Source organism: Carcharodon carcharias, chromosome 7, assembly GCF_017639515.1.
Source record: "Carcharodon carcharias isolate sCarCar2 chromosome 7, sCarCar2.pri, whole genome shotgun sequence".
NCBI classification, from domain to species: Eukaryota; Metazoa; Chordata; class Chondrichthyes; order Lamniformes; family Lamnidae; genus Carcharodon; species Carcharodon carcharias.
The window spans coordinates 126,546,872-126,572,525 of NC_054473.1; the positions used below are offsets into that span (position 1 = coordinate 126,546,872).

At 41.6% G+C, this 25,654-nt stretch overlaps 1 protein-coding gene across 2 annotated transcripts in view; it reads left to right on the forward strand.

The window, feature by feature from the left end:
* Positions 1 to 25,654, forward strand: part of fhod1 (formin homology 2 domain containing 1) — a 332,893-nt gene that overhangs the window by 30,851 nt on the left and 276,388 nt on the right. For both annotated transcript variants that reach the window (XM_041192317.1, XM_041192318.1), the window contains exons 2-3: positions 6,166 to 6,272; positions 18,686 to 18,750. In XM_041192317.1, the coding sequence (XP_041048251.1) occupies positions 6,166 to 6,272; positions 18,686 to 18,750 (172 nt within the window). The remainder of the gene's footprint in view (positions 1 to 6,165; positions 6,273 to 18,685; positions 18,751 to 25,654) is intronic.

The window sequence follows — 25,654 nt, forward strand, 5'->3', positions numbered from 1 at the left end:
GAAAAACTTTTTTACCCAGAGGGTGGTGACGGTTTGGAATGCGCTGCCTGGGAGGGTGGTGGAGGCGGGTTGCCTCACATCCTTTAAAAATCACCTGGATTAGCACTTGGCACATCATAACATTCAAGGCTATGAGCCAAGTGCTGGTAAATGGGATCATGTAGGTAGGTCAGGTGTTTCTTATGTGTTGGTGCAGACTCGATGGGCTTCTTCTGCACTGTGAGATTCTGAGAGGGTCCTGCTTGACATTGACCACATTCACTACCTGGCTAGTGGGCAGGAGCAGGAAATTGACTGCAGCCTGTGAGATCTTTTTGCCATAGAAATAAAGGACTTGGCTGAAGGAAGAGAGTTTTACGTCCAAGTTTGCAAATCACACTATGTTAGGAGGGACAGTTAGTTGTGTAGGTGGGAGGAAGAATTTCTAAAGGCACGTGGATGAAGTGAGTGGGCAAAACTCTGGGAGATGGTGTTCAGTATTGGAATTTGTGAGGTCGCCAACTTTGGATCTAAAAAAGCCAGTTGTGAATATATTTTGGATTGTGAGAGATTAGAAACTGTGGAAGGGGAAAAAGATTTGGGAGTCTGGATACACGAATCACTAAAAGACTAGTACAAAAAGTAATTAAAAAAGGCTATGGAATATAGGCCTTTATCTTTAAAGAGGCTGGAATACAAATGAGATTCTTCTGTTGTACAGGGTCTTAGTCAGGCCCCATCTGTAATATTACCTTCAGCGTGCGTTGAGCGCCTGACATGCCACAACGCAAAAAGACATGTGATAATGTCAGGCATGCGTCCCCATTACACTGCGCACCATCACGATATTTCATTCGGCGGGTGCGCGCCAAAGTCGGCTGCGTGTCCACCAATAATTGAAAGGCCTATTAAGACCATTAAGGAGGTATTTAAGTTGAAGTTTACACTGCCCATCCAAATTAATGGTTGGCGGACGAGCAGAAAAATTAAGCGGCCTTTACATTTTTTAGGAAACCTCATCCACAAGTGGGATGAGGTTTTCTAAAGCTATTACAAATTAAATAAAAACTTTCTTTTGAAATTAAAACCATATCCCATTCCTGTGACACAGTCACATGAGTGGACATGTTTCATTGAATTTTTATTGTATTAATTTTTTTCAAAAAGCACTTCAATCTCCCTGAGGCAGCTCTGTGCCTCAGGGAGATTGAAATGTTCTTTCGCGCACATGTGCAAACTGCGCGCCTGGCCCGCTCTCCCTCCTCCCCCTGCCCTCACAGGTAGCGCTCAGCGCTGCCGTTCGTGATCCACGCAGGGTGGGCCATAATTGGCCTGCTCATGTGAAATCAAGGCGTGGAGCTGATCGTGGGCGCTGGTCAGCTCCCCAACTGCCCCCGCTTGCTCCTGCCAAGCCCGCCTCACGTGGGAAAACTTCAGGCCATTGTATTTTGTTTTAAACACTACACCTCAGGAACAATATAGTGGCCTTGGAAGTGTTCCAGCACAGACGTACCAGAATCATAACATGGGCTTATTTGGTTGTAGAGGGTGCAAGTGCAAATTTATTAAAATTATACCAGGGCATAAGGTGTTAAATTATGAGGGCATGTCGCATATACTTAGCTTGCACTTCCTTGAGTTTAGAAGGTTGAAAGGTGATCTAAATTAGGTGTTCACAATTAAAAAGGAATTTGATAGGGTAGCTATGAAAAGATTATTCCCTTTGGTGGGGAAATCTACAACAATGGGCCATAATCTTAGAATTAGAGCCAATACATTCAGGAGTGAAACCAGGGAACACTTTTTCATACATAGGACTGTGAAAATTTGGAATTCTTTCCCCTAAAATGCCGTGGATGTTAAGTCAGCTGGAATTTTAAGAACTATGATTGATAATGTTTTGTTAGTTAAGGGTGTCAAGGGTTATAGATCAAAGGCTGGTACCTCTGGATTTGAGTTACATATCATCTGTAATCTAAGTGAATATCAAACAGGCTCCATGTGCTCCGTGGCCCATTTCTGTTATATACACTCACAATGTAGATACTCAGAACTGGTCAAAGTGGCGAATTCAGGTCCATTGGCTCACCATCTCACAAGTACCTCCAGGAAGGGAATTGCACCTTCCATCTGAAAGCACATTACTGAAGTGATGTATGATGTATTTAATCACAGTTTGAGTAAGTCAGAAAAGAATAGCAATATTTGATTCTGTACAACTGTATCTTGTTCAGTTGCCAGAACTAATAGTGGGACTCCTGACCCCAACGATTTCAGAATTTTAACATCATGATTTTAAAAAAAACAACTTGTTTGCTCTTTAGCGACTGGCACTGAATGATTGCTGTTGTATGGTACAACAAACACAAATAAAGAACTAAATGCATAAAGCTGTATCAAACTAATCAGAGTGGACTTCCAAAGGCTAGGATAGAATATGCTAATAGTGCTTGCACTTTATTACAAAAAATGTTTTAGACCATTCATTTACACATTTCTCAACAAACATTCTGGATCTTGTAAGTCACTCTTCTCTCCCATCAGATTAGAACACTATTCTCCCCCTTGTCCCTTGCCCATCCCCATTAATTTAGACTGGCACTTATCTCCTTTCTCTATCAATTCACACTAGCTTCCTCATTCCTCTCCCTTTCCCTCCATCCTACCATGTCATAACTGGTATCTTTCTCCTCTCCCTCATCAGCACTGATCCCAGCTCTTCCTGGATGCTTCTTCTCATGTGTGGTGGAATTCTGCTGCATGGGGCAAGTTCCTGAATGTTTTATCCATAGTAGGCAGCAGAATTCCATATTCTGGAGCAGTAGCAGTGTTTTTGGAGACCCAGAATGAAGTCAGGAGCAGCATTGAGCAAACACAAACAAGTGGACCCGGGCGACTAACTATCAGCAGTTGACATGTAGTTTTCTCTGGCTGCTACTTTTCTTCTTGTCTCCATTTTATCACTACTACTGTTGGTGTTTTTTTAAACCCTTCTTTGCTTGTCTCTCTCATGCCACCACCAACCACCCTTACTGTGTCAAAAGCTGTAATTCATCCCATTATTTTTTTCTCACTCAGTGCCCCAGGACTTCCTTTAGCCTTTTCTTCCTCCTCTCATTTGCAAATTTTTAAAACCCTAGACATAGTATTATGCAATTGTTATTCCCTGCGGGGCCAATGAGAGCCTTAGGTAGGATTCCATTCTTAATTGGACAGTTATCTCGTTGTAACTGCTGAATCATAGTTTGCACACAGGCCATTATCTTGTCAAAGATGTGAAGGTGTAAGCAATGTTCCCATTTCTTCTCAAAATGAGCTGGCTCTGATCATGTGGAGAATAATTTTATTTGGATGGAATCAAGGTAGAGCTCCAGGGCTGGTCGGGCAAGTTTGATCCCGTCGTCAGGATCAGCAAGCTAGCAGCAAAATCCAGCCCTATTTGTTTTCTCCTAAGTAACATGCTAAAATTACTTCTTTATGAATAAAGATGTGTGCAATGCAATATTTAGCCATTGCTACAAAATAAGAGAATGGAAAATGCCTGGTGTGTCCACCCAAGTAAAATGTAGAATGTGGGGCGCTGTTCACAACAGCACGTAAAGTTTAGTTTAAGTGCTATTGTAGCCATTTCTTCCATTTTGAGATTGCTCTATGACCCCTCAGACTTACAATACGCGAATAACCTTCATTCTAATTCTCCATCCTCTCTTCCCATTATAATTCCACTATCCAAATTTGTTTTTATTGGACCTTTATTAATTTGATGAAAACTCAGTTCATCGTAGAGCGTGAAAGACAATGTAGCATACATTGCTCCATTGTTGAGCTGCCGACTGATGAACTATTTTTGAATTAGAATTACCTGGAAAAACTCAGCAGGTCTGGCAGCATCGGCGGAGAAGAAAAGAGTTGACGTTTTGAGTCCTCATGACCCTTCGACAGAACTTGAGTTCGAGTCCAAGAAAGAGTTGAAATATAAGCTGGTTTAAGGTGTGTGTGTGGGGGGCGGAGAGATAGAGAGAGAGAGAGGTGGGGGGGGGTGGTGTGGTTGTAGGGACAAACAAGCAGTGATAGAAGCAGATCATCAAAAGATGTCAACGACAATAGTACAATAGAACACATAGGTGTTAAAGTTAAAGTTGGTGATATTATCTAAACGAATGTGCTAACTAAGAATGGATGGTAGGGCACTCAAGGTATAGCTCTAGTGGGGTTTTTTTTTAAATAATGGAAATAGGTGGGAAAAGGAAAATCTTTATAATTTATTGGAAAAAAAAGGAAGGGGGAAACAGAAAGGGGGTGGGGATGGGGGAGAGCTCACGACCTAAAGTTGTTGAATTCAATATTCAGTCCGGAAGGCTGTAAAGTGCCTAGTCGGAAGATGAGGTGTTGTTCCTCCAGTTTGCGTTGGGCTTCACTGGAACAATGCAGCAAGCCAAGGACAGACATGTGGGCAAGAGAGCAGGGTGGAGTGTTAAAATGGCAGTGGGCAACCGCTTTGCAGAACACCTGCGGTCTGTCCGCAAGAATGACCCAAACCTCCCTGTCGCTTGCCATTTTAACACTCCACCCTGCTCTCTTGCCCACATGTCTGTCCTTGGCTTGCTGCATTGTTCCAGTGAAGCCCAACGTAAACTGGAGGAACAACACCTCATCTTCCGACTAGGGACTTTACAGCCTTCCGGACTGAATATTGAATTCAACAACTTTAGGTCGTGAGCTCCCTCCCCCATCCCCACCCCCTTTCTGTTTCCCCCTTCCTTTTTTTTCCAATAAATTATAAAGATTTTCCTTTTCCCACCTATTTCCATTATATAAAAAAAACCCCCCCACTAGAGCTATACCTTGAGTGCCCTACCATCCATTCTTAATTAGCACATTCGTTTAGATAATATCACCAACTTTAACTTTAACACCTATGTGTTCTATTGTACTAGTGTCGTTGACATCTTTTGATCTGCTTCTATTACTGCTTGTTTGTCCCTACAACCACACCACCCTCCCCACCTCTCTCTCTCTATCTCTCCGCCCCCCACACACACACCTTAAAGCAGCTTATATTTCAACTCTTTCTTGGACTCGAACTCAAGTTCTGTCGAAGGGTCATGAGGACTCGAAACGTCAAGTCTTTTCTTCTCCGCCGATGCTGCCAGACCTGCTGAGTTTTTCCAGGTAATTCTGTTTTTGTTTTGGATTTCCAGCATCCGCAGTTTTTTTGTTTTTATTTTTGAATTAGGTCTTCTATTGTTCCTTCAACATGGGAACTAGTCCATTACCTTGTTCTGTTGATGATATTCTGTAGTACGTCCACACTCCTATAAACTCCATGGGATTGTTTCACATTAGTGTGCAACCCAATGAGTCAAATTGTGTACTGTTACCAATGTAACAGCAAATTGTTTAGGAAATTCTTTGGTTCTGAACTTCTTGGTACTGTGATAATCTGGGACAGCATGTTTTTAGAAAAGTATTCAATTCTGAACTGTGCGTAATGAATGTCCAGGGCATCAAGCACCACAGGCAATCATGGCCTGGTTGAAATGAAGTGATCACTGCTGTATTGCTGAAATTCTGATTTCTCAATTCCCTGTTGTAACTAATAGCATGCCTCTCACCAAATCTAATTTGACTGTAGTTCCACAACAGTCTTCTCAGTCAGCCTTGGTTCAGTTGGTAGTGTTCTTATCTCTGAGCCAGGCTGTGAGTTTAAGTCCCCCTGCGGGACTTGAGTACAATAATCTAAGCTTACGTTCCAGTGAAGTTCTGAAGGAATACTGTCGTTGTATTCAGTAATGAATACAATGTCCAAGGGGCCATATTTTTGATGAGATGATAAACAGAGGCCTGTCTACCCATTCGGGTATGGATAAAAGATCCCACAACACAACTTGAGGAAGAGCAGGAGTGTTCTCTCTCTGGTGTCCTGGCCAGTATTTATCCCTCAACCTGCATGATTAATTGGCCATTGCCACATTGCTGATTTGGGAGCTTGCTATGTGCAAATTGGCTGCCACATTTCCTATGTTACAACTTCATATTACTTTGTTGGCTGTAAAGCACTTTGAAATGGCCTGAGGTCATGAAAGGTGCTATATAAATGCAAGTCTTTATTTTTTTCCTTAACATTGTATTTTCTGGCCGCAGAAGTAAAATATTTTAATTTTTATGTTTTTCATTTCTGTCAAGTTGGAAGACTGTGCATTACAGCTAGCTCCAAATGGGACTTATTTGGATCTGGAGTTGTCACTGGATGAACAGAGGGATGACCTTGAAGGATTCTATGAAGAAGTTGGGTAAGGAAGCAACTTAAGTGTCATACATGAAAATAAATGACCAGATTAATAATGTCAGACATTTACTAATGATTACTCTGCAGCTCTGCTTAATACTGATCATTCTGGGGAAATCTGATATCAAGTGAGAATTTGACATTTTCTCTATTTCTCTTGTAGCACAAGCCTATTTATTTAACAGTATAATTATTCAGAATATTTAGAAGTTGGTTGTTGTTGCTGACAAATCTGTTAATATTCTCATTTCAAAGTGCTGTGGTGAACTAGTGGCAAATTTTACTTCCATTGAGATTAAGCTCAACGTAGTTTATGAGGAATTCCCCTGTAATGACTGATTATTTCCTGGTTATACTGCACTAATGACACTCTTGCCTCTTTGAAATATCTCAAGTCGGCACACTGAAGTCGTGCAACAGCAATTAGATGGAGAAGCTCTCACTTGTGACTGCAAAAATGTGTATATTTTTTTAAAATAAATAATATTGGTCATAAAGCAACCATACTACTTTAGAGCTGGAATGGACTTGATGGACCAAATGACAATCTTCTGTGCCTTTATGGCCCTGACCTGCCAAACTCAACCATTTTGCTTGTGTTTTTTTACACGGTTAGAGCTAGTTTATTGCAGCTTATATGCTGTCAAATCTGAAGTATGTATAACAATTTGGATTGGTTTGATTTGCATACTTGTTTCGTCACATACCATCAGTGGAAGTACATTGAGATGCCTGTGATCGTTTTGTCTGAATTATGGAGTTAAAACTGGACAATAGAGAGCCATGGAAGTCAGTAGTAGTTACTTTTATTTATTGGTTATTGGGATGAGGACAATGTTGGCAAGGAGGTGCTTATTGGTCATCCCAATATGCCTTCTCCTTGAAGTGCTGAAGTCCTTGTACTAATGATGTTCCCATGTTTGATAGGGAATGCCAGGAATGTGGGGAGACTGTAGTATGGTGGTAATGTCACTGGATTAGTAACCTGAAAGCCAGGCTAACGCTCTGGGACATGGGTTCAGTGGGTGGAATTTAAATTCAATTAATTAAAAAAAAGCTAGTCTCAGTCTCAGTGATGATGACCTTGAAACTATAATCAAAAACAAAAACAGAATTACCTGGAAAAACTCAGCAGGTCTGGCAGCATCGGCGGAGAAGAAAAGGGTTGACGTTTCGAGTCCTCATGACCCTATAATCAATTGCTGTAAAAACCCATCCTTCACTAATGCCCTTTAGGGAAGGAAATCTGCCATCCTTGCTTCATCTGGCCTATGTGTGACTCCAGAGTCACAGCCCTCTGACATGGCCTAGCCAGCCACTCAGTTCAAGGGCAATTAGGGCTGGGCAAGAAATGCTGGCATTGCCAGCAGCACCCACATCTCATAAAATAAAAAAATGATATTGGACCTAGCAACAAAAACTTGAAAGATAAATTTCACTGTCCAATGTTAAAGTTAGTAAAGTGAAGCTAATCGGGCGGCAGTTCCATTAGAATTGCTGACATTAACAAAAGTGCAAGCGAAGCAAAATGTGAAGGTTTGGTAGGCTACCAATGGAGCTCAGGAACGCACCCCCTCTGCATTGGTCTCTGGTATCTGCTTTTCATTCAAATGGAATTGTATTTTTAAATTGCATTGGGGTTATTATATGTTGCAGTTGCTGCAGTAACAAAATATTCCAACATATGGGAATGACTTGAATGTGGCTTTTCTCAGCAGTCCACTGATGAACCTTGGAATAACATCAAATCTACTTGCTGGACAGAATGGTAACAGTGATATAAGCAAATCCTTGTTGCAGCTGAATGGTTTCGAAGGCCTAAGTTTCCCACTTTGGATGAGTGATATAACCAATCTGTTATATGTTGCTTTTCAATCAATCTTCATCTATTGCCCATAACAGGGATTCATTTACAGTGTTTAGTTTTTAGCCTGACATTTTCAACTCTCTCCCGTCTAACATAAGATTTGGTTAGGTTTTGAGTAAATTTATGGTTACTTTATTTTTACATTTCTGATTTCCTTTCTCCAGTCTCCTCACAGCATGGGTTTGCCTTGACTGAGAGAGAAATCCAGATACCGCCAGCCTCACTTGTAGCCAGCTGCTGGAGGTTATGGCAAAGCATCTCAAAGAGATGAACCTTTTGATTTTCTTTCAGTTTTCCCCACTTCTTCACCTTGCCCTTCTTCAGAGGCAATTCCCTCAGCTTCCCAACGGCTTCCACATGGCAAAACATTGGGGATCTGGAAGGTGACACGTGTTTGCTAGTCTGTGAAGTAGCACACTAGAGATCTGAAACGCAGTATTGCCAAGCACCATGAATACATTACAATTTCATAATATCCACTTCTAGGGCAAGGGAATTGTCTTCCCTTAAACTTGCTCCGATATAAACATTTTCATTTGCCTTGACACATTTACAACAACTACTACTGGTAAAATTGATGCTATGATGTGCAATAAGTAAGGATAATAGCATGCTGTGCTATGGTGAATCACTTGCCCTTCCCATTATACAGCTTAAAGCTTGAGTTGCAGTAAACAGTGGGGCATCTGTACAAGCCTTGCATGCATACTGTTTCTATCGATACAAGGTTAGGAATGCAAACTGAAAATCCTTGCCCTGCATCTTAAATAGCTGAGTTTAGTGTGCAGTGATTTCTGTTTAGACATGGATTTAGTTGAGCAATTGCAACAATAAAACATCTGAATACTACCTTGTAAAGAACTCTGTTGTCAGGTTAGGTTTCCCAGTAACTTTGGTAAACTGCGACACTGAAAGGAAAACAGATTGGGACTTTCTTGCTGTTGCAAATTTTTTTTCAGAAAGCAGTGGAAATATTTTTTATGTTTAAAACTATAGCTTTAAGTGCCAAAGATTGTGTAACTAATTTAAAAGTAATGAAATTGTGGCTACGTTAGACATTAGCGGTGGACATGTTAGGACTACTTCCAGCCACATATTGAATCCCTGACCACAACTGTGCCAGATAAAGAGAATTTGGGGCTGGTTGTATTTAAATGGTGGTTGTTAAGTTACATATAAAATGTGGGTTTATTCAAACCTGATGCAGTTTTGCACATCAGCATTTATTTTCAGCCTTAGTCATTTCTTTTCTTTTTCCTTCATGTTTTCCCCACCCCCAAATTAAACACTGAGGACACTCCTACACTGTTTGTACTTCTGTCTCTGTTTTTCATTGGTGAAAGAGGATACAGACTTGTGGAATGTGCAAAATAATTAATTGTGTAGCAGTAATTCCATCGCTCAGTATCCTCAACTTATTTTCCCACCCATTTTCTTCCCTTCCCTTAAAAGGGTGGATTTTGACTTTACATTGAAGTCAGTGGAAAATTAGGAGGCATCTACAAAGAAACACTTTCATCTTGTATACCCCCCAGTCAACATTTTGAGGGTTTTTCGCCCTTCTTACGAGCCTCGCTCCCACTTCTCTGTCTGAAATTAGCTCAGACTAGAGATGGAATCTGAGACCTGCTGGTCCATAATGCTCAGGACAAACCAGGTCCTGTACTTACCATCTGAGCCATGGTGGAGTGGTGGTTTTGGGGAATGGGTTTAACCGTAACATTCAGTGCCAGAGTTGTATTTTCCTGCTGCTTTTCTGACTTTCAAAATGGAGGTGTATTGTACGCGTCTGCAAGAATGATTTATTTGGGTATTTGTTCCAAAGGTGAAACTTGCCATTGTTTTTACAGAATTGACTTTTCATCATTTAAATTTAAAAAGTTTACAGTTCTAACACGTGACTCCAGACCCAGAGCAATGTGGTTGAGTCTGAACTGTCCACTGAAAAGGTCTAGCAAGCTACGCACTTCACTTAGTCTCATAAATGGTGACGATTATCAATTGTCATAAAAACCCATCTTCCCTAAAGAGCATTAGTGAGCCAGGAAATCTGCCGTCCTTACCTGGCCTGTCCTACTTGTGACTCCAGATCCACAGCAATATGGTTGACTCTTAACTGTCCTCTGAAATGGCCTAGCAAGCCACTCAGTTCAAGGGCAATTAGGGATGGGCAACAAATGCTAGCTTGCCAATGATGCCCATGTAAAATGAAAAAATTAAAAAAACCTTACAGACAACGTCTCAGACACCACCATTACCATCCCTGGGTATGACTGTCCCACCAACAGGACAGACCCACCAGAGGTTGTGTCATAGTGGTATGCAGTCAGGAGGGAGGTGCCTTGGGAGTCATTAACATCTACTATGGACCCCATGAAGTCTCAAGGTATCAGGTCAAACATGGGCAAGGAAACCTCCTGCTAGTTACCTCCTACTGTCCCCCTCAGCTGATGAATTGGTGCTCTTCCATGTTGAACAGCACTTGGAGGAAGCACTGAGGATGGCAAGGGCACAGAATGTACTCTGGGTGGGGGACTTCAATGTGGCTCGGTAGTACATAGCTGCTAGACTAGGTCTGTGGCAGGTGGTGAGGGAACCAACAAGAGGGAAAAACATATTTGACCTCGTTCTCAAAACTGGGCAACAATGAGACGCTGTGGGCCATCAGCAGCAGCAGCAGAAATGTACTCAACTACAATCTGTAATCCCATGACCCAGCACATCTCCCACTCTACCATTGCGATCAAGATGGGATCAATCCTGGTTCAGTAAAGAGTGCAGGAGGGCATGCCAGGAACAGCACCAGGCATACCTAAAAATGAGATGTCAACCTGGTGAAGCTACAACACAGGATTACGTGTGTGCTAAATAGCGGAAGCAGCAAGTGATAAGACAGACCTAAGCGATCCCACAACCAATGGATCAAATCTAAGCTGTGCAGTCCTGCCCATCCAGTTGTGAATGGTGGTGGATAATTAAACAATTCACTGGAGAAGGAGACTCCACAAATATCCCCACCCTCAATGTTGGGGGAGCCCAGCACATCAGTGCGAAAGGTAAGGCTGAAGCATTTGCTACAATCTTCTGCCAGAAGTGTCGAGGTGATGATCCATCTCAGCCTCATCCAGAGGTCACCAGCATCACAGATGCCAGTTTTCAGCCAATTCGATTCACTCCATGTGATATCAAGAAATGGCTGAAGGCACTGGATACTGCAAAGCTATGGGCCCTGACAATATTCTGGCAATAGTACTGAAGGCTTGTGCTTCAGAACGAGCCTAGTCAAACCGCTCCAGTATATAATCTACAAGATGCGCTGCAGCAACTCATCAGACTCTTCCAACCGCACCTTCCAAACTCGCAACCTCTACCACCTAGGAGTACAAGAGCAGCAGATGCATGGGAACACCACCACCTGCAGGTTACCCTCCAATTCGTACATTATCCTGACTTGGAACTATATCGCCATTCCTTCACTGTCGCTGGGTCAAAATTCTGGGAACTCCCTCCCTAACAACAATGTGGGTGTTCCGACAACATATGGACCACAGCAGTTCAAGAAGCCAGCTCACCGCCACCTTCTCAGGGGCAATTAGGGATGGACAATAAATGCTGGCCAAGCCAGCGATGTCCACATCCCAGGTACAAATAAAAAAAAAGAGCAAAATGGTTTGGGAGCATCCTTAGCGTTTAATTTGGGCGTGGGGAAAACATGAAGGAAGAAACGAAACAAATAAGGCTGAAAATAAATGCTAATGTGCAAAACTGCATCAGGTTTAAATAAACCCACATCTTATATGTAATTTAGCATCCATCATTTAAATACAACCAGCCCTGAAGTCTCTTTATCTGGCACAGTTGTGATCAGGAATTCAATATGTGGCTGGAAGTAGTCCTAACATGTCCACCGCTAATGTCTAATGTAGGGCAATCCAAATGGACAGCTGAACCTTTTCCAGTCCTGCACTTCTCTAGGTTCCTGATGGGTCAGTTGCTTGGAATAATAAATTAATTTGCAAACTTGTATTATTTAATACTTGGCAGCAATCAAAATTATTCCTTCAGCTGTTTGGAGCCTACAAATAACATATCCATTATCCTACGCATGACTAGTTAGACTATCACCTAAAATTAAACTTTTGCATCTCAGCTTATTTACAACTTAACAAAGCTGCCTGCAGCTCGCAGATACCTTTTATGCAGTTCAGAAATGAAAAACTGCTTCCGGCAGATTTAATTATTTTATCCTCCATTGAAAGAACAAAAGGGATGATGGTACAAAGCTAAAGAGGTGGTAATTGGACAAATAAATAGTTACAGCCATTACCAACAACTGGTCGTGTCAAACTCAAAGAACAGGGCCTAATTTTTCGAGTCTTTTGGCCTGAAGATTGAGTTCCAGAATTTTTCATTTCTTCCAGTTCATCTTTTGTGTTTTCTTTCACTTGTCCCATTACCACCCAGTTTTTGCTTGCACCATCATGCCCTTTTGTCTTTTAGTTGCACCTGTCCTCCACAAATCACAGATCTTCCCCCTTATTCTTTTTTTCTTCGACCACTCCTTCCCTGGTTCAGTGTTCATTTAAACGCTGTTCGAACTCTGACTTCTTCCAGTCTGTGTTGAAAACTGCCAGGAGAATTTCTCAATTGCAACACTGACATTCCTTTTGGGCCTGCTGGAGCTACCTTATGTTATATTACATAGTATACGCAGCACAGAAATAGGCCACTCAGTCCAACAGTTCCATGCCAGTGTTTCTACTGCACACAAGAGAGTGTGTCTTTGTGAGCACCTGCCAAATCTTTTGACAGTTCTTGCAGTGTTTGGCCTCAAAACAGTAAAATGGAGCAAATATTTGTTAGCAACTGGGCTAGGAACAGGAATAAAGCCTGCATTCCAAGTCCAAGTCTCAAGGGCATTGAGGGATGGGCAATAAATGCTGGCCTAGCCAGCAAAGCCCACATCCCTTGAACGAATAAAAAAAAAAAGTGGAGTGATTCACAGTACTCCCGGCATTGTGCCACATCTGTACATTCCAACTGACTGCTGGGGCATGAAACAAATTGAAATAGGAGTCCTAGGAATGACATCAAAAGAACTCTTCCAATTTACAAAACTCTTGAGTTAATCATTGGCTGCCTACTGTTCATCTCTAGCAATGTAACTTAACTGCTGTGTATTTTCAATATTTGAAATTATTCTATCGTTAGATGGTTGAACCATTGTTTGCTGACAATCGGTTGGTGTACGTAGAAGCATAGAAAAAAATTACAGCACCATATGAGGCCATTTGGCCCATTGTGTCTGTGTCGGCTGAAAAAAGAGCTATCCAGCCTAATCCCACCTTCCAGCTCTTGGTCAGTAGCCCTGTAGATTGATGTGCATCCAACTGTTTTTTAAATGCGGTGAGGGTTTCTGCCTCTGCCACCCTTTCAGGCAGTGAGTTCCAGACCCTCACCGCCCTCTGGGTGAAAAAATTACTCAACTTCCCAAAACCCTCTACCAATTACTTTAAAATCTCTGTCCCTGGTTATTGATCACTTTCCTATCTGTTTTAACCAGGTTGCTCATAATTTCATATACCTCCATTAAATCACCACTCAATTCCTCTGTTCCAAAGAAAACATCCCCAGCCTATCGAAACTTGCCTCATTCCTGAAATTCTTCACTCCTGGCAAATCCTTGTACATCTCCTCATACCCCCTCTGGTGTGATCACATCTTTCCTATAATGGAGTGACCAGAACTATATGCAGTGCTTTAGCTATGGTCTAACTAGTGTTTTAAGACAAAAGGGGATATTCCAGCATTACACCTCTGCAGGCAATATTGACCTCTACATTACTGGATTTAATATCATGCGGAAAGTCCTCGAAGAGTTTGCTTTTTCACCACTTTTGCTTCACACCACTTAGAGAAAAACCACAACTGGTGTGAAGCGAATTATAAACAATTGGAGTACCTGGAACTGCAAGAATTCCATTTTTAGCTTTTCTAATGTTGATAAAGGACTAAACTTCCCATTGTCTCCTCAGTAACATTAATCAAGCAACTTGCCACTTGAGTTGGCAGTGAGTTGAGCTTTGCCTGACGAGACAGCCATACTGAACTGGCAGCATAGCTCAGACCTGCTGGCTTTATGTGGGTGTAGGGTAGAGATTCTCCAAGTTCCTGCAGTAGAAAAACACTAAATATTTAGAAATGCCAATTTTGTTTTTGGCAACACACATAAAATGGTGCCAAGATTATATTAGTGTTGTTTCTCCGTGTTATTAAAGTTGGACATTCAGTTACTCCCTAGTGCAGTTGCTAAGTTAGAATGAATGATTATGGAAACAACATGTACTCGAAAGGCCTCTCTATAGGTGTATGGGGTCCAAAGTGCAGAATGGTTGGCGATCCCAGGTGGAAAATATTACTTTATACCCTGATTTTCACATGTGCTTCAAACAGATCAAATTGAATTTCTTTCAAACTCTGTCTTGAGCAAAATTACATGTTATCTGCTAGGCAGTGTGGAAAATCAAATAAATGATTCCCAGCCTGAAGCTGCAATGATATCTTGTTTGTGTGAAAATTTGGAGCGAGCCGCAAAACATTTTTAAACTGGAATCGTTTGGTTATGTACGTTAGTACAATTAAAGAAAAGATTGATAATGACAGGGTTGAATAATGGTATGAAATGCTACCACAAAGACGAGACTGGAGACTAAAGTACCATGTGTTGCCAGAAGTGATGCTGTACAAGCACATTTTTCAGGGTTTGACAAGGAAGTCTGGAAACTGTGGCTTGTTTAAAGTTACTTCAACCAAGTCATATGGAGATTATTCATTTCTGCATGTGACCTGTCACACAGTATTACAAAATAAATCCAGCTCTGATTATAATTCTGAATTATGCAACAGTACTCCAGAATAAGGCCCAGCACTGATCCTCAAGAGGTTGCTTGGGGTGTATGCAATTTTACAGAACAATTATTTTGATTTTTTTTCCCCTGCTCTGGCGCTGAGTCATGTTGAGTCATGTTTCTGTGGGTTTTCAGCAGCTTATCCAGTACTGTGTCCAATTGGCCGCTTTTTAGGTCTGCAGACCTTAGGCTGGTGAATGTCAGCTGTTGATCCTGCACATTCTTCAAAATTTTTCAGAGATCAATCTTCTCTTTGCTTCAAAGTCCTTGGGTAATATTGCCTAGCAGGAGCTGCTGGTTGGTGATCAGGAACAAGGACCCTGGCTAATTGTGTTGTCAAGGGAGGAAGAAAATTTCAACCAAATTAAAACTTCACTTATGATGATGTGTAAGGGGACATTTGTGAAACTGAGCAATCAGACAGGCAATGTGGCTCCTGCTTTAATTAGTCTGGGAATACTTCAGTGGGCACCCAAAGTGGGAGGTACACATTTGTACAATTACAAGGCTGTGGGGGAAAGAATAGGGAAGTGGGACTAATTGGATAGTTCCTTCAAAGAGTCTGCACTGGCATGACAGGCTGAATGGCTTCCTTCTGTGCTGTACAATTTTATGACTATTAATGAGTCTTGGATCTCTTCTCATTTCACACCCCCATCCATACCAAAACACCTTTGGGCGGGGTTTTCCGGACCCACCCTCCACTGAAAACGGTCAGCCTTTCCCGTCGAAACTCAATGGACTTTTGGGTCGCTGAATCTCCTGCAGTGGCTCCCGCAATGACGGGACCGGAAATTCCCAGCCTATCAGAACCCCATGGTAAAGTGTGAAAGAAACATTGCCGTTATATTGTGGAGGATGTAGAACATCTTGAAGTAAATACCAGCCGGCATATGATGACTGTTTTCTTTTATGCTGAGCAAGCTGTTTCTTTTACAGCATCACTGAAGGCTGCATGATTGGCAGAGCTAACTACCTTTTTTCCAGTCACTTTGCATCAGTCCTTTCACATGCTGGTTTAAGAACAAAGTCCCAGACAGATTTTGTAGAAGACACTAATTTGGGAGAAATTTACACCACTTTTCCATTTGGCATTTTAAAAAACAGTATACCTATTGGAAATTTTGTGCTCCATTACAATATCCAGTTCAGTGAAGAGTTTATCACTGAATATTAAGCATATTATTGAATGGTGTCAACCCCAATTACTTTGAGGAGAAACACCTCGTCATTCCAATGGTGCATTTCCAATCCTGATTGTTGTCAGACTAATTTCTTATCCAAACCTCTAGGCTGAACTGTTGATTTCTGAGCAAGTGGAGCCCGATGAGAAGGGTATTTAGGATTAAATCTTTGTCCGCAGGGCATCATGCACTTGCACATCAAGAACACAAAGGCCTGAAGTTTCCGCTGGCGTTTTTTTTCAGTGTAATTGGCAAAGGATCATGAAATCTTAAGAGCAAATTACATTCAACGCAACTTGAGTTTCTGTGATCTTTTGTGCTTGTTTAAAACACATTGTGCTGGAAGTGCTCCCTGAACACATGACTGGCCACAGCCCCAATCAAACTAATCACCATGATGAGTTTTTACTAATTGTACCCATTTAGAGGCTTTCAAAGAAGGTCTAAAAATTAATTGGTTCTTTTGGGAGTGAGGGCTAATAGGCATGTTTTAGAAGTTTTTGAGTATAACTAAAACTATAACGAAGTATAACTTGAATATTTACTAAAATGCTGACTACCGCACTGTGGCGCCGTGGGATTTTTGTATCCCCAACAAGTTTCCGAATGGTCAATAAGGTTTGATTTGAATTGTATTGAATATAACCAGCATATGTTCTTGTATGTTTTTAAAAAGTCATTTCCAACTATTTAACGTCAGGCTCCTCAAAGTTGGGGATTGGGAATGATTATAATGCTTATTTTTTTGTGACAATCTAACCATACCAAGTGACCACTCTTCAAAAATACTGAGGATTTTAAAACAAATTATATTTAAAGAGAGAAACATGTTCTAAAATGCCACCTGACTGTGTACTTCATGGCAGATTTTGCATTCAGCTATATGTTAATGAGTAAATGGAAACCTGAGAGAAAATATCACTTCTAAAGACTAGCAGAATTCTGGGTGTGATATGCCCATTGTGCCTGACCAGAAAATTTACTCTGCTATCTGCCCGCTGGATCTCCTGTGGGTTCAGATTTCCTTCTCTCATAATTAAGAGGAATCTTATCTATGTTAGGGTGGGGACTGAGGAGTCACCAGAAATAAAATGAAGTTGATTCTTTATTCCCCTTCTCCGCCTCTACTCCCCACACCGAGAAACATGTAGAATTTTTAGTCAAGATCTTCTGGCACTGATTTTTAAAGATAACAAAAGTCTTCAGATATGCATTTAAGAAGATTTATATGTTAATGCGACCACTCTAAGCATGATCTTTAAGGGTATTGGGACAAGTTTAGTGTATTTCTTTATATCCTTCCTCAGGTGCTAGTGATAAGTGGTCTGAGCATCTAGAATTTAAGGGTTGCCTGTGTTGCCTCATATCGAATGATATGATCATGAGTGGAGGATGTAACAATAGACTCTTCACCCACTTCTACTTGTGATCTGACCCAGATAGTCATGTCTTGCATGTATGTCTCCAAACACTTTGAAAGTGGACTAAGAAAACGGTTGGTAAGGTGAGGCCAGATACAAATTGTTAAGCTGTTTTCTATCATAGCAAAAACATAACAACCAACAGTTACAATCAGACACTTAACTCAATCAGAATAATTTGATTTCCCATGATAATCCGGAATATGTTTTACTTCCCCACATTAGTTGGTACTCTCTTAAACACTCTCCTGCTTTGTACTCCTGGGCCAGATCAGAACTTGCCCTTAAAGCTCTTTATAAAATCTGACTAGTTTTCCAACTTTTGCTAGCCCAGCTGTCAATATTTGGGTCTTTTGTTTCGTGTTATGTTGGAAGTTGGGGGTTGTCCAGAGAAGCTGCTAATCAAGACTGCTACTGTGCTTCCCCACCCAATCAAAATTAAATGCAAAATTCAGCAAGAAGGGATATTGCAAACCCCTGAGTTGAGCATGTTTGTTGGGAGTATCTGAGATGAGGCAGAACTTGCTTTCCTTCCAGTTCTTCATCTTCGAGCCCCTGCAGCCTGTGGTCATTTTAAAGCTGTATGATTCCATTGTTTCAAAACACCATGTATAAAACAGTTTAATTCCAAAATGCCTTGTGAAGAAAACATGATGAGAAAATCTTAAAACGTGACATTTCGTGGCCTTTCTTTACTGACATCATTTTAACAGGAGCTAGATTCTGGGTGCCTTAATGGTAAGAGGGACTGTTATTTTCCTGTGAAACCCATTGGCAGTGTGATGTACACATGGAGTAACAAGTCTCTGATGTTTTGTAGAACCTTCAGATCTTTGGTTTGAAAGGCTGTACACACCAAAGTATTTGTGACAATTTCTTGTCTCTAAGTAGCTTCCAGTCCTATTAACATGCATTTGCAGCTAAACTAGTGCATGTTTTCACCGCAGAGGAGTTTATACTAGTATCGTACGCTACATAGAAGTGCCAGAAAGTATTGGTGTTCTAGTTGTCTAATGAAGCATTTCTTTTTCACTCAGCAAAGGGAGACGACCTACCATAATCCTTCGGACCCAGCTGTCTGTAAGAGTTCATGTCATTATAGGTGAGTGGAATATTCTACTTCTGCAGGTGTAGGAGCTGATAAAAGAAACACGATCCATCTGTGTAAAACCTTTTAGTGATGTAGTTCTTGTTTTGTAATTAAGTTAAAAGAAAAATCAAAATATTCCAAATTAGATTCCCCATCCCTCCATGAATATTTGGAAACTGTTGGACAGTGTGTAGCTGTAAGGGCATTTTTGATTGTAACCCTTGCATGAGTATAATGTACCTCAAATAAGTAACCATTGAAATGAGTTATTTTGGTACCTATGACTTATTCAGCAGCTGGTTCTAATATGGTTGTATGTTATAATGACTGGCATTATTATGCTTCAGAAATTTTGTTGCAGTGCCAAAGGTAGGGACAATGTTACTTTTGAGGGCTAAGTTTATGCATTGCTGTATTATCTTGGCATTGCTGTTTATATAGAGTGGTTGAGTTTTTCCATTTGCCCAGATTGACTTTTGTCTTGGTTGGTTCTGCTGTCTGTATCCAGAAAACTCAGCTGGGGTCTTGCTTACTGGTCTCATTTATCGGTTGCCATGAATGAATCTGAATGTATGTCAGTATGTATGTCAACGTGGTATGCCAATAAGAGAACGCAGCTTAATTTGCCTGGGTGGAATTTTTCATCAGCGGGATTTTATAGTCCCGCTGAAGTTAATGGATTTTTGAATGGCTTGCTGCGTTTTACAGCCCCACCTCCACCGCAATGGGGCCATAAAATTCTGCCCCAGATTTTTATCCTGAAAGTTTCCAATTTTCTCCACTCCAATTCTAAAGGCACTGGCAGTTGTTGGGGCACTGTTCAATAGCAACTTGGCGATACTTTAAAAGAAAGACCTGCAATTATGTAGTGAGTTTCACAACTTCAGGACACCTGAAAGTGCTTTATAGCCAATGAAGTACTTTTAAACTGCAGTCAGTGTTAGGATGCAAGAAATGTGGCAGCCGATATGCAGTCAGCAAGTTCCCACAAACAGCAATGAGATAAAGGCCAGTTAATCTGTTTTAGCAATGTTGATTGAGGGATAAACATTGGCCAGGAGAAATTGACTAAAAGAAATCCCTTGCTCTTCTTAAAAATTGTACCAGGATATATTTTATATCTACCTGAGAGGTTAGCCAGGGCCTTTGTTTAACATCTCATCTGAAAGTTGGTACACACAACAGTACAGCACTCCCTTAGCATTGTACTGGAATGCCACCCTAGATTTTGTGCTCAAACCTCTCGGAGTGTGACTTGAACGCACAATATTCTGACGTTGAGGTGAGAGTGTTACCCATCAGTGGCAGCCTTCCATCTCGTGAAATGATAATTTGCGCTGTGGTGGTCAACTCTGTGTTGAGCATTGCCTGGTATGATTCACTCTGGCATGGCAGTTCCTGCAACATTTGCTGCAGAGGAACATAAAGGGCTGAGAAAGTGCACAATTCGCAGGCCTCTGTTTTCTGTGTACCCTCTTCTTGGCCAGGTGAGCTTCCCATTTCTCCATGCCTCTTCCAGTGTCCCTGCAATCAGTCAGCCTTCAGAGATCACAGCATCAGCAACTGTTTCCCTGTTGTCAATGTCAATGTCCGCCATCTTCATATCTCGCTTTCAAGTATCCTTGTAGCGAAGGTATGGACACTCGGGAGGTCATTACCCAGTGACCAGTTCACCATACAGAAGGTCTATGGGCATATGGTCGTCATCCATCAAATGTGCGTGGCCAGACTAGCACAAACCTTGTTGGTTTAGCAATGAGTATATGCTGATAGAATTAGCACACTCCAGGACCTCAGAGTTGGTGACCTTGTCCTGCCAAGAGATACTGTCTGAGACAGTGAAGGTGGAAACTGTTCAGCCTTTTCTTCTGCCAAGCATAAGTTGTCCAGGTCTCACTGCTGTAGAGGAGTGCGATGAGGACACAGGCTTGATAAACTCACAGTTAGCATTCTCAGTCAGTTGGCTGTTGTTTCAAACATTTTTATTTAGCTTGGACATAACAGCTGCAGCTTTTGCGATCTGAGCCATAGCTAACAACCCATTTGTCATTTTTCAAGCACAAGCCCAAATTGTCAGTCTTACCATAGGAGTTTAGGAGTTACCCATGGATGGTATTGGAGCCAAGCTTGATTGCATTGTCATCCAACAGCCATCCCTTATGCACTTTCCAGCAAGGTTGCTCCATGGCAATTGGGGGTGGAAACCCCAGCTGACTTTCTTTTTCCCTTCTTCCCTAAACCAGGTATAATGAGGTTGAATATAGAGTTCCCACAGTTGCCTTGTCAATAATGAGTTTAGTAAATTTCTAAGAATTATTTTTCTTGCCTATTGGATAGCATGACAAACCAAATAGCCGTTATATATAAAAAGCAGAAACAATTCTGCATTTAAGTATTTGACCTGGAAGCAGTACAGTAAGGAAAATTTGCAATTCTTTGATATGTCTGTGGAATCTGTAATTGTTCTGAACTATGTTTGAAAATGACTTTTAAAAGGTTGCATCAATTGTAAAGGAATCAGTTGTACCTTTCTTGGATAATAAGAAATACTGGTCCATGTGACTTGGTGACCCTTGACCTGGAAGCAGTACCAACAGGAAAGAGTCTAGATGCCATGTGGCCAGTCACAAAGGCAGTTTGTAGAAACAAAGGAGAAGCAGAGGAGCTGGATGATGACACAAAGAGAAAGTGGAAAGAGACAGAAAGAGGAATACTAAAACTTGAAAAGCTGTGTGATGCTAAAATGTTTTCTCAGGAGTGGCCAAACTATGAACAATGGTATTATTGGTTGGTCAGTTGAAAAGATGCTCTAGAAAGCTACACTGTCAGCACTGTTGTGACCTGAGAAAGAGAGTGTTTGTAGAAGTGTGTCTTGTTGATGATAATCATACCCATGAATCTTAAAGGTGATAGCTTTTGCTGGATAGGACTCCTGGCCTGCCCTGCATGAATAATGAACAGCATATTGTGAAACTCTGGTGGCGTATTTATGCAGGGAATGATGGGGTTGCATGTGGTTGCTTAAGATGCAAGTTTGGGGAATCAATTATTTAAAGTGTATTTTATCTTTTTTATTTGAAGTATCATTTGCCTGTTAACTCATGTTTAATTTGCCATGTTTTGATTCATGTTAAAGGAAAAGCTATAAAAAGTGGAATCTTATTGGTAATTTCTTCATTTAGAGCTCATTCGGTAATTTTGGTTATTTTTGGTTTATGGTTCCCCACGTGGATTGTATGTACATTGTTTGTATTTGGTAAGCAATATAATTGGCAAACTGTCTTCTCTGGTGGCTTTGTTTCATCCTAAAAGTCATTGAAGAAATGTCTGAAGGAAGCTGTTGAAGTATAAAAGCACATATCGATTTATATTTTAGTTTAAAATTGAGTAAAGTACATGTAAGTAAAATCTCTAAATTGCAGTGCTTTCCTAAGATATGGTTTTGTTTTAGTAGGGGAAATATCAAGCTGACTCCAAATTTCATTATAAAATTCCACCTCTTTTTTTTACATAAATTAAATCCAAGAGGTAGGTGAGACTAAGAATAATGTAGGTGGGGAAGAAGGGTAGTGGGTTTCTGTAATGTGCTTTCTGGATCAGTATATTAATAATACAAAAAGGAAGTGTTCATTGCTGGACATGAGCAGTTGGAGTGGTGTCAACGGAAGAAATTGGGGCAAGTCACTGGCTTGACCTCAAGCCTGGGAGAGAAGGGAAAGTAGAAGATTACTGGGGACAGTGATATACAGATTAACTATAATGTTGTTTTGGCTTTGGGTGGGGTGGGGGGAGGGGAGTTTGGGGTGGCTGATGGTTGCTGCTGTTATTGAGTTTCACTTGAGCATATCCTATTATTATAAGAACCATTAAATAATTTGTGAATGAAACTCATCTTGAGGTACCTTTCCACACAGTGTTTGACAGTCTAACATTACTCTTCAATATAACAGTCAACTCTTCATGATTGCATCCAGAATGAAAGTACTTTGGCCTGTTGCAGCTCTCAAAGACAAAATTAAATAGCATTGCTCTGTGTCCTTTATTGGACTGGGGGTAAATCCAAAGGTGTTGGATTTCTGGACTATTTATGCAATTGACACATGCTCTGGACATTTATAGCATGAAACCTACCTCCTGAGTACTTGATACCTCATTTGGCCACATTTATGGTGCTAGTTTGCTTGGGTCAAATCAACACCAGGTTATGGAGTGGACTTGGCAACATGATCAGAATGGCTGATATCTTATCAGGCCTGCTTTAATGTGCTTTATTTGCGAATCCATCGTTGATTGAGAAAACAAACAAAACTTAATTTCCGTAGCCTGTCTATCTATTACTTTGACCTTTTTTGTGTGGTTCACCAAGCCTACATTTCAGAGGGGCCTGCTACCTTGGCATTATTTATGATGGGCATCTTGACTATCCTTAGTGGACAGTTTCCCCAAGCTGTTAGGGATCCCAACTTACCTGATTCCTGAGCAGAAGCTGGGAACTGCAAGTGCCAACGTGCCCTGGGAGTTTCCACACATGCACAGATCGGGAGCAGGTGGCGCGTGCACAATCCAGCGTTTTAGAGTTCTTTGGGCCAGGTGAAATGCCCAGGATACCTTTGTGGGGATAAACAGCGTAAAAACCCCGCTCATGGGACCCAAGAGTGGGGCAACATAAGAGAGAAGTTCCAGGGCAGGGAGAGCTCCAGAGAGAGAGAGAGAGAATTGGCGAAGGAGCCACTGGGAGGAGACCACTGATAGGAACCACCAGGGAGAGAAACAAAGTAAGAGGCTCCAAACAGTACAAGTGCTGCGGTTGACAGTTTCCATGTAGTAAGGGCTCAGGAGAAGCCCTGGATAGTTGAAAAGGTAGTGGAAAGTTGGTGACTCTGTGCTTGGTCAGTTGGGGCAACGGTAACTCTTTGGCGCAGTGGTGTTCTGCTTGGCCCAGCTGAAGAGCTGGAGTTGTGCTCATGAGTCGGTGCTGGAGCACAAAGTTGGGAATCCAGGGAAATGGAGTCTTGGGAGATGAGACTGAAACTCTGCAAGGTGATCAGTTGTTGAGGCAGTCTGAGTCAGAGCAACTTTTGGAGGGAATTTTGAGGCTAGGCCTTTGAAAGGGAACAGTGAAGATTTGAAACCCCTCATAAAGGAGATAAGGTTTCAATGAGATTGGTTGACTCGGTGTTTACTGACATCTGGGTGGGTTGCTGAGAAATCCATGGGATCTGTTTTGGTCGCATCTGCCATTTATTGTTCAGTGTAGTGTGTTCAACCACAGTTTGCCTGTTAATTCATATTTACCCTACAATAATCCTGAATGTTAGGATATAAGATAGATATTTTAAATTGTTTTACCTTTCTGACCTTGTATAGTAAAGATTATTTTGTTTGTTCAAGAACTCTGGAATCTTCTGTCTTTAAGAGAATTAAGATCCCTTGGATCTCAAACTTTGTCTACTTTAAACAACAAGCTCCCTAACTAGATCGTAGCAAAAACTTGGGTGGGGGGAGGAGGTGTTCTGGTCCAGTATCATAACAATGCATGTTACAGACAATATTAACGAAGGAGGCTTAAATTCTTATGTTGAAGAGTCCACTAAAGGCCCCAAAGTCAAAATGCTGCAAATTAATAATAGCAAAACAGTGGAAACACTCGGCAGACACCAAGCAGCGTCTGTGGAGAGAGAAAAAGATGAGATCCATTATACTTGGGTGTATAGTTCTTGTTTAGCACAAACTGATACCATGTCACTAGACCACGCAAGAAACTCAAAGAGTGAAACCAAAAGCTTGTTGAAGTTGAGCAAGTCGAACTGACACAGCAGCCCAGCGATGCACAGGGTTATCTGAAGTCAGAATTTATTTTCCTACTTTCACATTCAGCAGGTGCCCTGCAGCCTCCCAAAGAGATAATTAAGTGAGAGACATTTCCCTTATTGTTGGTAGTTTTGCTATTTTGTTAAAACATATTAAATTATTATTCTCTGAGCTGTAAGTTTTACCTTTCTGACCTTGTATAGTAAAGATTATTTTGTTTGTTCAAGAACTGTGGAATCTTCTGGCTTTAAGAGGTAAAAGGAAGTGTCTGCGAGTTGACGCTCAGCCTCCACGAGGTAGAGGTCAGTGCGCCAGACAACAACAGCACCACCCTTGTCAGTGGGTTTGATGACAATGTTGGGGTTGGACCTGAGAGAACGGAGTGCAGTAAGTTCAGAGAGAGACAGATTAGAATGAGTGAGAGGAGCAGAGAAATTGAGACGACCTCCTACCTCTCCCTGGACCATGACCCCACCACTGAACATCAAGCCATTGTTTCCAGGACTGTCACTGACTTCATCTCCTCTGGAGATCTTCCTCCCACAGCTTCCAGCCTGATAGTCGCCCAACCTCGGACGGCCCGCTTCTACCTCTTACCCAAAATCCACAAACAGAACTGTCCCAGTAGACCGATCGTGTCAGCTTGCTCCTGCCCCACAGAACTCATTTATCGTTATCTTGACTCACTTCTCTCTCCCCTTGTCTAGTCCCTTCCCACCTACATCCATGATTCCTCTGACACCTTACGTCACATCAACAATTTCCAGTTCCCTGGCCCCAACCGCTTCCTCTTCACCATGGACGTCCAATCCCTCTACACCTCCATCCCCCACCAGGATGGTCTGAGGGCCCTTAGCTTCTTTCTTGAACAGAGGCCCGAACAATCCCCATCCACCACTACTCTCCTCCTTCTGGCTGAACTTGTTCTCACACTGAACAATTTCTCCTTCAACTCCTCTCACTTCCTCCAAATAAAAGGTGTGGCTTTGGGTACCCGCATGGGCCCCAGCTATTCCTGTCTCTTTATGGGGTATGTGGAACATTCCTTGTTCCAGTCCTACTCTGGCCCCCTTCCACAACTCTTTCTCCGATACATTGATGATTA